We start from the raw sequence: 12,589 nt of genomic DNA, 5'->3' as shown, positions 1-12,589 counted from the left end.
TAGCGTTCAGCATCATCGACCTCCCACGTGACCTCTGGTCTGGATTTAAAATTTTTACCGGTATGTTCGCGTGCACGGCAGGTACGGATTCCTTGGTTCGTACATTGGTTGGTTATTTTGTGCTAACACCAGTTTATTGCGCTTCGATATCTCGCGTTATTTAACTTGGGGTGTAAGCCTGAAAGTTAGGTTTCAGTCGTGAGCCATGTGGAACACGTCTGCATCGAAATGGGAGCCGGGTCCTACTGCGTCTGGGGACAGCAATACCGGTGAGTCGTTTAACATCACTGCTTCAATCGCTATGTAATTTATTCGTCTCGTTAACTTACAGGCGGAGGTAAGTTAACGAACTAGATGCTGCATTACATAAGGGCAGTCAGGACCCTCCGTTGCTGTTTCCGAAATAAACTTTCAGTTGCGAGGCCATCATTATGCACACATTCACGAAAGAGAAACGATATCGGAACGCGCGTCACATTTTTCATCTCGTTTTATCCGTAGCCATAAGTGACTGAGTTGCCTTATCAATGTATATATATTTTTTTCGAGTCCGCAGGCAACTTCTTTCGTTCACAGAACCGAATAACCTTTTGATAAACTGAAGCTTGAATTTAATGTATTAAACAGTTGCACACATGATAATTCACCCATATTTCGTACCTGTTGGTTCCAAATGTTCTTGCTGTTCAGTTTGGCTTACCTCAGGACATCTATTTTTGCAGTAGTGAAGCGGTGCATCACGTTCATGCACAAAAAGAATGCATCAATTCTAATAGCTTCACGTCTTTCATCTATTTGCTTGTGAAATCAGCAGTGTGATCTCTTCTAGTGTATAAACGAGCGCACAAATGTTCTTACTTGTGATCTTAATAATACTTAAGCTGTTGACATGCATTGTAGTTACGCAGACATCGATTTTACGGAGAGTAACCATATTTATTTACCATGCTGCTTAAGCACCCTAGAACAAACAGTGTACATTTGCATGTGTTCTGTAGTCACAAACCATTGCAATGTATATGTCGCACCTTTTCGCATTTTATATTGCAAAATTGTGCTTATTCAATTTCTGATGCAGTCAAAATTTCTGTTCCAGACATGCAGTAATGAGGATGGCACCAGTATAAAGCAACACACTCCATGCACTAAACAGAAGCTGCTGCCTGCTACAACAAGGTCATTGTGTGGACTTTGGCTGCTACTACAAGGTAAACAACACCTGGTTCAGAAATAAATATGCCTGATATATGCTGTATTGGCTTGCTAGTCTTGAGATACATGTCATTTGTTTGTAGCAGACGATATGAACATTTGTTCATGTTTACAGTTCAGCATAATTAGTTCAAACATAAAAGAAAACACTACATGAGTTTGGATAATCTCTGCTGTATCTCATGTGCCATTGTTCTGCCCCAACAGAGTTTGTGCCAAGTACATCTTGGTCATCACGGGAGCCCCCATCTACACCAACAGGAAGGGGTTGGAGCTGAATTCACAAGACCACGAACAAAGAAGCCATTCCAGAATTATTTGGATGAGATATCAAGTATACGGACGAGTGTTTCAAGAGTGAAAAGAGCCTACGCCATCATTCCACCAGCACGGATATTGGCCGAGTCATCCAGGTACCTCAACAACAAAAATTATTTGTCTTCAGATGTACCTGCAACCCCGGAACAAGCACAGACGACGCTGGCTAAGAGTGTTCTGTCAGCTTGCCCTTCCTTAGGGAGCTCCCTGGCCTTGCCAATTCTTGCCAAGTATAATTTTGTTTCAATGAATGCACGCTTCTTCATTCCACACTTTTGTTAGAGATCATTCCTATTCCTCATACAAACATTAAAGGTCAACCGATTCTTTGCTCATACTTAATGCCAGTCACTGTCTAGTAGCATAACATATGTGTAGCAGTTCTTTCTAGTGTATGTTGCCATGTGCAATTCCTCTCCTGAAATAGCTGATGCGGCATTGGCGTGTGTCTTGCATTAACCTTTACACTGTGTGCTATGTAGCATTTAACTTTTGTTAATGTTTTTGGCTTTCAATGTTTGCAAGGTAGAGTGGCTTCTTTCTTGAATGCAAGCTTTCTCATTCCCATATTGAATTCCTAGTCTCATTCAGGATTGCTATTCTTGCTCGACAGCCTGTGTTTTTGTGCAAGCTACATTGAAGAGATTGATTGCAGAATATGGTTTCGGCGCTGTGCGACTTGGTACTTGTCACCGTGTTACGTTTCTCATATGTGGGAGCCTGGTCAGTTGCATTGGGAAACAGTCTCTCGAGGCAAGCACCTGCTCCTACAGTCTGCACAGTGACATAGACTGCGAATTTACACGCACCGTGGTTGGTGCTCCCCGTTCCGTCCTTTCCTGCTGCTGCCGTGTGCAAATTTTGCTTGTGGCCTTCCTCAGCCATGATTTGGCGTCAACGGAGACTCTCATACATAATTACATGGTTCTAAGTGTATGAAGTTGATATCCAAATTTGTGGAAAGGCCTGCAAAATAGTTATGTCCACAAAACCGACCATGTCCATATATAGAGAATGTGGCGGACCAAGTGTGAGTTACACATTAGTGGCATGCAAAAGAACTAAAAGAAACATGCAGGTTGGAAAGGCGGTAACGCTAAAATGCCGGGCACTCCATGTCGCTGTTGGCTGTGGCAGCAGATGCTTGCGTCACCCGATTGTTTCGCAATGCAAGTTGCTCATATTCAACGCCAACTGTCGGTGCAAACACGTGGGACACACTGTCCAATCTGCTTGTGCTGCTGGTTGTTGCTTGTTACCAGACTGCAGTGTGCGACGAAGGCAAGCACTATGCCTACAGTCGGACGGTTGAATGTGCCGCAAGCAGCCCATGTGCGTGTATGCTCACTGTTGTCATGTAGATCGCAGCCAATGCATAGTGCCAATGTATAGATTGAGCGTTATGTTAGAGTATGCTGAAGTGATTTGATTACATCTTGTTTCAATGTTGTCCCACTTGGTCATGGTTGCCGTGTTACATTTCTGGGATGTGGCAGCCTGTTTAGTTGTATTGGCCAACGGCCTCTCGAGGTAAGCACCTGCTCCTGCAGTCCACACAGTGACACAAACTCCCTGTATACATGTACTGTGATTGGTGCTCCCTGTTTGTCCTTTCCTGCTGCAGCCATGGGTAAAGTGTGCTTGTGGCCTTCTTTGTACATGATTTGGCGTGAACAGAGACTATCATACATGATTACATGGTTTGAAGTGTATGAAGTTGATATCCACATGGGTGGAAAGGCCTGTAAAAGTGGCTGCGAATTGGCGATTCCCACCAAACAGACCACATTCATATTGAGAGCAGGTGGGGCACCAAGTGTGAGCGACACATTAGTGGCCACTGAAAGAACAAAAAGAAACGTGCATGTAGGAAAGGAGCTAACACTAGGATGTCGGGTAGTTCATGTCGCTGTGTTGGCTATGGCAGCAGGTGCCTGCGTCACCCGATTGATTCGCAGTGCAAGTTACGGTGACTGTCATTGCAAACAGGTGGGGCACTGTCCAATCTGCTTGTGCTACTGGTTGTCACTCGTTACTAGACCACCATGTGCGACGTAGGCAAGCACTGTGCCTGAAGTCGGATAGCTGAATGTGCTGTATGCAACTTGTAGTGCGTGAATGCCCACTGTTGTCATGTGGATCTTAGCCAATGTACAGTGTATTGTCTTTACCTTATGAGGGGATTGAATGCAGAGTCTAATTTGATAATGGTCGCCGTGTTATGTTTCTTCGATGTGGCGACCTGGTTAGCTGCATGGGCAACAGTCTCCCGAGGTAACCATCTGCTCCTGCACTCCACACAGCGACAAAGACTCCCAATTTACATGCACCGTAATTGGTGCTCTCCCCATTCGACATTTCTTGCTGCAGCCGCCGGCCAATTATGCTTGTGGGCCTTCATCGGCCGTGATGTGGCGTGAGCGGAGACAGCACACGTTATTACATGGTCCGAAGTTGATAGCCACATGGGTGGAAAGGCCTGCAAAAGTGGCTGCAAAATGGTGATGCCCACATGGAGAATGTGGGGCACCAACCATGAGTTACACATTAGCGGCCCCCGAAAGAACAAAAAGAAACGTGCAGGTTGGAAAAGAACGCTAAAATGCCGTTTAGTCCATGTCGCTGTGTTGGTTGCGGCAGCAGATGCCTTGCGTCACCCGATTGCTTCGCAATGCAAGTTACGGCGACTGTCAATGCAAACAGGTGGTGCACTGCCCAATTTGCTTGCGCTACTGATTGTCGCTCGTTACCAGATCGCCATGTGCGGCGACGAAAGTGAGCAGTTTACGAGCTCGCGTTAATGGTTTCAGCGCATCTCGACATGCAAATTTTATTTCTGATCTTGTATGAGAAGGTGCACTGGTTTTATTCTGCCAATAAAGTCGCACGTCCTGTTCACTCACTTGTGGCTTGTTTGTATGGGCGTCAGTAGAGGCTCTTTAGTCTCCTGGCCATTAAAACGCGGCAGCTGAGGCATGCCGCAAGCCAGCGAGGCGATCACGGCGCGTACCCAGCGTACGCCACTGGTGTAAAGCGGCCATATTGAATAATGTACTAAAAAAAAAAGCATTTCTGCTTCCTGTTTAAGTAGCGCCATCTGTCGGGTCCCCCACTAAGTTCCATGCGCTGCCGCTTCTTATTTTCGAACCACTGTGGAAGGTACAGTTTCCCTTCTCTAAAGTTGTTCTTTATTCTATGCCGAAAGCTCACGACGCGCCAGCCGCTTGGCTGCCGACGTCGCTCCCGGTAGCCGTGCCACCAAGACCGTTTCATCGGGCGAGGAGGATAGGGTGCGCGGAGAGCCTTTCCTCCTCTCTGGCTTGGGCGATCCGGCGCGGCGCTGCTTGAAAGTATTGCTGTCGCTTGCTGCGGAACGATTTCTTGATGTTTTAGATCGTACTCTGTGAAATTTACGCCGTGTCCGTTCATATAGGGTCGTCAGGGAAGCCTTTCGGTGCATCGGTAACTACAATAGGCGGAAATATCTTTTGTGGGCGCGAAAATGTGACGCGTTTTATCAGCCGCGGTGTACGCACATTATCAGTCGCGGTGTGTGTATGTGTTGTGAACTATTTTGCTTATATCGGTTTTAATTCAACAAAGAAAGCCGGTGTCTCTGTATTAGCAGCATGAAATGGTAAAGCTGCTCAATATCTGATCGCTTGGCATAGGGAGTAAAACATAAAGCATAAGAGCGCATGCTCGTGCACGGCCAACCTAAGGCAACCACGAAACATCTAAGCGGCAGGCGCAATCAAATATTTGTGATTCACCGGCATCGTTCTCGCGCATTTCAAGTCTAGTATGCTTGAAATTACCATATGTCTACGCCAGCCTTGCTTCATGAGGCCCATGGCGCTGCTCAACACAGCGATCACTGCAGTTGGTGATCCAGCACGGTACATATGTAAGCTGTGCGCTTCGGCATTGCCTTTTTGGCCTGCATACAGCCATAATATATGAGGGATCGCATAAAAAGAATGCGATGCCTATTTTTGAGGACAAAATTTCCGTAATGCGTGTGAGTGCGTCGTAGAGAACGGAACGAACACAACCGAAAAAGAAATTCGGTTATCATCCTCTTTCTAGAAAAAGCAAGAGAAAACGGGCTAACGCCGCAACAGGGCCTCGCCTAGTCACGTACGGCGCACAACTTTTATAAATATATTACCGCTGATGCGGTATGCTTGGACCATGCGGTATATAGAAAAATATATATGTAATCCAGCACCTACCACTGCTTAGGACGCTCGCGCAGGTCGTAAACAGTCCCTTTGCTGGACAAGCGTAATTCAGACTGTAAGGTATGCTGCTATCACTTGCCAAAACTATTTTATTCAGGGGCGGAAACCTCATCCATCGAACCAAGTAGTCGCGCAATGTAACCTGCAGCGATCAGTTTGAACGCTTGTCAAAGTATAACATCGCAGCTCCTATCGTAGCAGAACGGTACCCATGCTCACGCTGTTACGATCGTCGCGTATGTTTCATGGCTCCTAAACCGCAGCTTATAAATAGAGGATAATACTGCAATAAGGTCACATTAGTGACTGGAACATTCAGAAATACACAATTCATCTCCGAGGCTGATTGTAGACTCGAATATGCGCGCACACATAGCGCTGCGTGTTCCGTCCACCTCAACGCCAGCAGAAATTCCGGCCACGACGCCTTAAACCACTTCAGCACGTCTCAGAGAACCGTTTACCACGTAGAAGGCGCACGTCATACTAAACAGGCCGCACGAGGGCGAAAACAAACGCCAGAACCTGCCGCCGAGCGTATACCTGCCATGCAAAAGACCGCTTTCACCCAAGCCAGTATGGCGCTGCTCATAGGCGGCGCCACTGCGCTCACAATATGGCGGCGCCTACGAAAAAACGGTCGGCGTGTTTACAAGGACTGGCCGCAAGAGGCGCTCGCCACCGTACCAAAAGGAGGAGAGTGCAGGCGAGGGAAGGGCAGCGCGTTTGCGGCTCATGTTCCAGGCATAGTATATTATAGGAGGCGTTGTGCGGGGCTTCGACATGAGCTCGAACGCGAGCACTCAACAGCAGCAACTCGTGAACAAACTAGAGGATTTCGAATTCCCATACTGCGACGATGTCGCGAAGTACGAGAAGATCGCCAAGATCGGTCAGGGAACGTTCGGGTAAGTTTTTCTGTTCTTCGCACTTTCGATGTCGCATCGTGGAAGAAGACGAAGCCTGGAACACTCTGTCGAACGCCACATACCACAGGTGGAATCTGTTAAATACTTCGGAATTGTTTATAACGCCTGTCTCAACTGGCGCCCACACATAGATCATGTGACTGGAAAAGGTAACCGTGCAACTGGCATATTGCGTAGGCTGAGCAGTCGTCGAATAGGATTAAGATGAGATACACTCCTAATGATATGTAGTACGTTCGCCCTGTATTAGAATTTGGTTGGGTGCTCTTCTCTGGAGCTCCAGCCTACATGTCCCGTCCTCTAATCCTCTTAGAAAGCGAAGCATTACGTCTTCCTAAATTTGTTGCAAATTCTATTTATCTAGAATCCCGTGTTCCTCCTCTTTCGTGCAGGTTCCGGCAGTGCAGGCATTCTTAAGGATTTACGAATCACCGCTGCGACATCCCCAAACAATCTTTATTTCACAACCTGCGTTGTTTTTCGGTGTCAACTGGCCGCGACTACTAACTCCGCGAATTATATTCGTGCAAAAATTACTTGACTCTTTGGGCGTGCGCATATGCGATGTACAGTACTTCCTATTGCCGATAGAGCTGTTGCAACGGATATTCAATTCGATGATATTTTTCCTAATAATGCAAAACTACTTCCACACCGTATTCTAGACGGTATATTACAAGATCATCTGAAGAACCTTCAAACAAACATTGTAATTGCGGCAGTTGCTTCACAATGTGAAGAAAAGTCAGGCGTAGGAATATTTTCCCCAATTTTTGATTGGACATTTTGTCTTCGGCTGCCAGATTTCATACCGATCTCTTTGGCCGAATTCATGGCCGTAGTGCTGGCATTACGCAAATTAGGACCATCAATTACGTCAGCCGCGATAGTCACCGATTCGTTATCATTGTGCTCATCTTTTACTGCTTCTGGTGATTCTCGCGTGATGAGGACATTTCAATCATTGGTACCTGGGTACTTGAGAAACATGCGTTTGATTTGGGTGCCTGGCCATAAAGGACTAATTATAAATGAAATTGCAGATTCTCTGGCGAAGGCATCGATAAGTGGCCCGATTCTTCCTTACTGCCCGTTGACTGCTCATGTTACTGCTGCTAGATTTCGCAGAAGTGTCATTATGCAGGCAGTATCAGGCTCCGCAATTACGAACTCTGCAGATTACCGACATCTCTTATACCCTTGGCACAGAGATTCTTGCCGAACACGGAAAATTGAAGTGTCCATCATGAGGCTGCGCTGCTGTATATCTGCATTAAACTTCTATCTCCACAGGTCTGATCTGGTCCCCTCACCATCATGCTCATTCCGTGGCGAAGCGGAGACAATAGACCGTTTCTTGTTGCCTTGCAGGCGTTTTTCTATTATAAGAAAACGACTACTCGAAATCCCGCTTTGCACTATTGGTCTAAATTTATCAGCGCCTGTGATCCTATCTTTTAGAGCCTCCATTATTGGATTCAGTCACAGAAATGTTTGCTTGGCAATCCAAAATTACCTCATTGAAACCAATCGATTTCCATGTTAGACTGATCGTTCTCTCTCCCCACCATAGCTTTCTTTTAGTTCTTACCTATTATTATTATTTTTATTCCTGGTTTTCTTGTGATTTTTTTTTCTCCAAACACAGAACATTTACTTTTTACGCCAATGCTCAAATTGTTGACTCCCTTATTATTTTTATGCACCTAATTTAACCACCCGATTCATGGCCAATCCCCCACTGTGGGTATGTGCCACGGATACTCGGGACAACAACAGCTGTTGAACGCATTATTGTTGAGCATAATACGACGAATCAGGTTACACTTGTTTTCAGTTCTGGTAGCCCCTAGGCGTGTACTGTAGGTATTGTGCTACCAAACATTTTTTTTTTTTTTCTTTACGTGTTCGATGAGACTTACGCCCAAGTTTTTTTTGCAGCGAGGTGTTCAAAGCCGGACACAAACAGACAAAGAAGTTGGTCGCCCTCAAAAAGGTGCTCATGGAAAACGAAAAGGAAGGCGTGAGTGGCCGCATGTATTCCTTGTACTTTTCACTTGAATTTGTGGTTGGCATGTGTCACTTAAGTGAGGCAACAGCAGTGCACGCCGTTGTGTCGTATGCCTAGGCCGTGCAGTGTGCTCAAAACACCGCTTGTCGCGTTTCTCTTGCCCAGTTTCCCATTACTGCATTGCGTGAGATTAAGATCCTGCAGCTCCTCAAGCACGAGAACGTGGTCAACCTGATCGAGATCTGTCGCACAAAAGGTAAGTGCATCATTGGATGCTTCTAAAGAGACATTTGGCGATGCGAGCGATTCGATGTAGCCAAAACATGGAGTCGCGTTGGTCGATGTAGTGAAGACTGCCAATACGTATTGCCCGTCGCCACGACTCGGGTAGAGTCGTTGCTTTCTACCTCAAGTGGGTTGAACGACCTGAAGGCATATCGCATTGTTTCTATGGCACTGGGAGCCCTCGCCAGACACGGGTGACTAGAAGTGGCGGTGTCCATTTGGCGAAGTGCGTGCTTGAGGCTGTGCGACGTTCGTCTTACAACTGAAGGGATGTCATACGCTGTTCGGAATAGCTTTTTGAGAGGGGAGCGGTGCCTATCTAGTATAAGATCCACGCGGAGGAAGGGACAGTGCTCACAATGCTGTGCACTAAATGTTGAGTGAACACAAGCAGCTTGGGTTGACACATTTGGTAGCGCAAATGCAATGTTTGTGTTTGCCACTCTTCAAGTTGAGTGAAAAAAGCCTTTCAAGTTTGCGGCCAGGAAGGTATAAAGTATAAACCCCGTGTAGGAAATATTGCGCGTGACGGCAACAAGCGACCTGGGGCCGCTATCTTGTACATGTTCGAAAAGCCAACGTTCGATTTCATCTCTCACGATTGGACTAGATTGACCTAGGCCGTGATATTGGTGCAGCCTGAACAATTGCGTGAGGCAAAATCGAACGTCGGCTTTTCGAACGTGTACAAGATAGCGGCCCTGATGTAGATAACTGTCGTGTTCACTCGTCGCCCACATGCGGAAACCTACAAAAGCAATGATTTTGAGCGACGTCTCTCGGTGTTGCCTGTATAAGGGCAGTAAATATGTAGCGAAACTGGCTTGATGCATGGTCTAAAAATTTAGGTTAATTTGTGTTGCTGTACAGAGCTGCATAAAATATTTCTGAATCTTCACATGTATCATAATTTGGTTGTTTGCTTGTTCTGTGTGACAACCGTTAGTATGTAAATGATGTACTATACGTCCTATTCTGCCATCGCGCTATTGGGTAGTAGCTCAGCACTTCTGGGCATCGAGCAACAAATTCTAGATTTCTAAAACCGAGTGCTCAAGCGACAAGGATGAGGTATCTGTTCAAATGACGGCCCGTTTCGTCACTCATTGCAGGCGTGCACATATTCGCTCGCAGTGGCTTGAGCTTAAAAAGTGACTATTGCACGGAATACAAAGTAATGTTAATGCTTTGCAGCATTAGTGTTACATTTTCCTAAGGCCTTGAAACTGGGTCCTTCACGCAGTTTCCCACAAACAAGGACAGTGACTTTTGTAGTTAACAGTTTCAGGTTGTCATAGTCTCTCGTATGATGAGGCCTGTACACACTGTTTGGGAGAAAAGCATTCCCGTTTTGCTTTTTGTGCATGTAAAGAACAGAGATGGTTCAATGGTGAATCATATGTTCATAATGCTGGCTGTTGCTCCTACCCACCATTGACTGCCTCATCTTTGGTGGATATTGCATAGGCTGGCATTATAGCTTCCTGCAAAGCACATCATTCCTTCATTTATATCTTGAAGGGTTGTCTTTGAATGAATGTTTTTTTCAACCTTGAATTAAATTTCAAGTTCTAGCTTGGAACTGTAATTGAACATAGCATAGTGGAGGCAAACCAGTGCACAGGCTAACAGGAGCAAAAGGCAAGAGCTACACTTGATAGACACCTCATTGTCGTCCACATACTCTGTTATTAGCTTTTGTCCAGCTGTCCTGTTCTCCTATTTGTATTTGAGATTCTGCCCTACCCTCTTTTGTAGTGCCCAAGGCATCTCTTTGACCTTAACCCTTTACTGTGCATTGTTGCATTTGTGCAACATCACTTCGAGTATTGCTCCTGATGTGTTGCCATATATGCATACTACATTGGCGAAAGCTAAACCCAGGCATGCATGGAATTCTCCTCACGAGAATGGCATCAATTTTCCAGGCAAGTTTTGACGGTTGTAGGTTAATTTCTGGGCACAGTGAAGCAAAAAGTTGTTGTCGACATATTTTTTTTTTTTTGATTCAGTAGACACTAAGCAGTGTTAGATCAGAATAATTTGTTTGCAGTGGCAGAAAGTTGCTAGGCTGCAAAAATGAAACAATGTGCACCAGGGCTAGTTTTTATCACAGAGCAGGCAAAATTTGTGAATGATGTTTTGAGTGTATATGTGCATGGTATAAAGGAAGTACAGCTGTAATGAACCTACACAGAAGCTTGTCCCCTTGATGGAGACCAAAGTGGACCGCATTGTATAGGGCTGGAAAGAAGCTACTAAAAAAGACTTGCTATCCAAGTAACAAGAAGAAAAGGGTTCCTTCAGTACCGTGTCCACCTTGAGACGTCAGAAGGGATCGGAATTATTTCAGAATTTTTAAGGCTTATTTTCTCGTTTCTAGCACAGAAATTTGAGACAAATTGGACAGAAGCTGACACACACACACACAAGTGCTTGTGTGTGTCTGGAGTTGTGTTAGTTTTGTGTAAAAGCGAGAAAATATGTTGTACCAACAAAGCCAGAACTCAGCCCTTCCAAAGTTCATTGTGAGGCTTGTTTCAATCCACATTGGCTATTTTTGTCTCTGACCCAGGTAAGGCGCTGGGTGCTTTATTTAGTCGCAAAATTGGCAGCAGTGCAAGTTTTGTGGACGTAAAGAATATGCACGAGTTATTCTCAGTGTTGAGAACGACAGCAACACAAAAAGGAAGGACACAGGACAAGCACTGTGTGGCTGTCACTTTCTGCGCCGATTCAAGGAATACATTAATTCTTACTCACCCAACTTGCCACTTTACTGCAATGCATCGGTTACCGCTAGAAGTGTGGAACCTACCTTTGCTCGAAGATGCAAGAGCAATCGTTTCGTCATGTATGACACTTACAAAATGAGCACACCTATCCTCAAGCACAAATGGGTGCTTGGAGACAAAAAAAAAAAAACATCAGTGCAAGTTTTCTATCACAGTACGATGGTTCTGGTTGCCCACGTCATCATAAATAATATCAATAAAACATTGTGCAGTGAAAGGTTAAACACACTGGCATAATGTTTTGCTTGTTTTAGTGAGGGAAGCATAGTAGAAATTACTAGTGTGCTTCAGGATGAACTTCATCAGCCAATAAGCATTTATTAGCCCCTGGATTGTTGCATCCCTTGTGTGCAGCTGGTTTGCATGTGACATCACAGCTACCGCCTAATTCGTGAACCATTCACAGTCACCACTGTGCCATTAGGTGTGATCAGAAACAGGTTTTTAGTTCACTGGCTGGTTCTTGCTACCAGTGGCCGCAGTGACATAAGTATGAGCCATCTGTTGAGTGTGTTTTTGTTTGCATCTATTTTTTGTCCTGCACAGCAACACCTTTCAACCGCTGCAAGGCTACATTCTATTTGGTTTTTGACTTCTGCGAACACGACTTGGCAGGTCTGCTGAGCAACATCAATGTCAAGTTTTCACTGGGTGAGATCAAGAAAGTTATGCAGCAGCTTCTCAATGGCCTCTACTTCATCCATAGCAACAAGGTGGGTACTGGGAAGTCTGCTTGCAACACACTGCCCTTGGATGAGCATTTGTCACTGTTTTGGCAGTGCTTGCAGTGAGAGT

The 12,589-nt window shown here is 45.5% G+C and overlaps 1 protein-coding gene and 1 long non-coding RNA gene across 2 annotated transcripts in view; both read left to right on the top strand.

The window, feature by feature from the left end:
* The first annotated feature begins 70 nt into the window (after nt 1-70).
* Nucleotides 71-4,428, top strand: LOC139052430 (uncharacterized). Its single transcript, XR_011509897.1, has 3 exons — nt 71-269; nt 1,097-1,208; nt 1,420-4,428. It is a non-coding gene; the product is annotated as an uncharacterized lncRNA (long non-coding RNA).
* Nucleotides 4,429-6,508: 2,080 nt separating this feature from the next.
* The window catches only part of Cdk9 (Cyclin-dependent kinase 9), an 82,858-nt gene continuing 76,777 nt past the window's right edge, over nt 6,509-12,589 (top strand). Inside the window, exons 1-4 of the mRNA XM_070529438.1 lie at nt 6,509-6,682; nt 8,645-8,726; nt 8,880-8,970; nt 12,341-12,507. Coding sequence (XP_070385539.1) covers nt 6,558-6,682; nt 8,645-8,726; nt 8,880-8,970; nt 12,341-12,507 — 465 coding nt within the window. The 5' untranslated portion in view covers nt 6,509-6,557. The remainder of the gene's footprint in view (nt 6,683-8,644; nt 8,727-8,879; nt 8,971-12,340; nt 12,508-12,589) is intronic.

Source organism: Dermacentor albipictus, unplaced genomic scaffold, assembly GCF_038994185.2.
Source record: "Dermacentor albipictus isolate Rhodes 1998 colony unplaced genomic scaffold, USDA_Dalb.pri_finalv2 scaffold_22, whole genome shotgun sequence".
NCBI lineage: Eukaryota > Metazoa > Arthropoda > Arachnida > Ixodida > Ixodidae > Dermacentor > Dermacentor albipictus.
The sequence above is the reverse complement of the archived record's forward strand: the minus strand, read 5'-3'. Positions and strand labels throughout refer to the sequence as shown.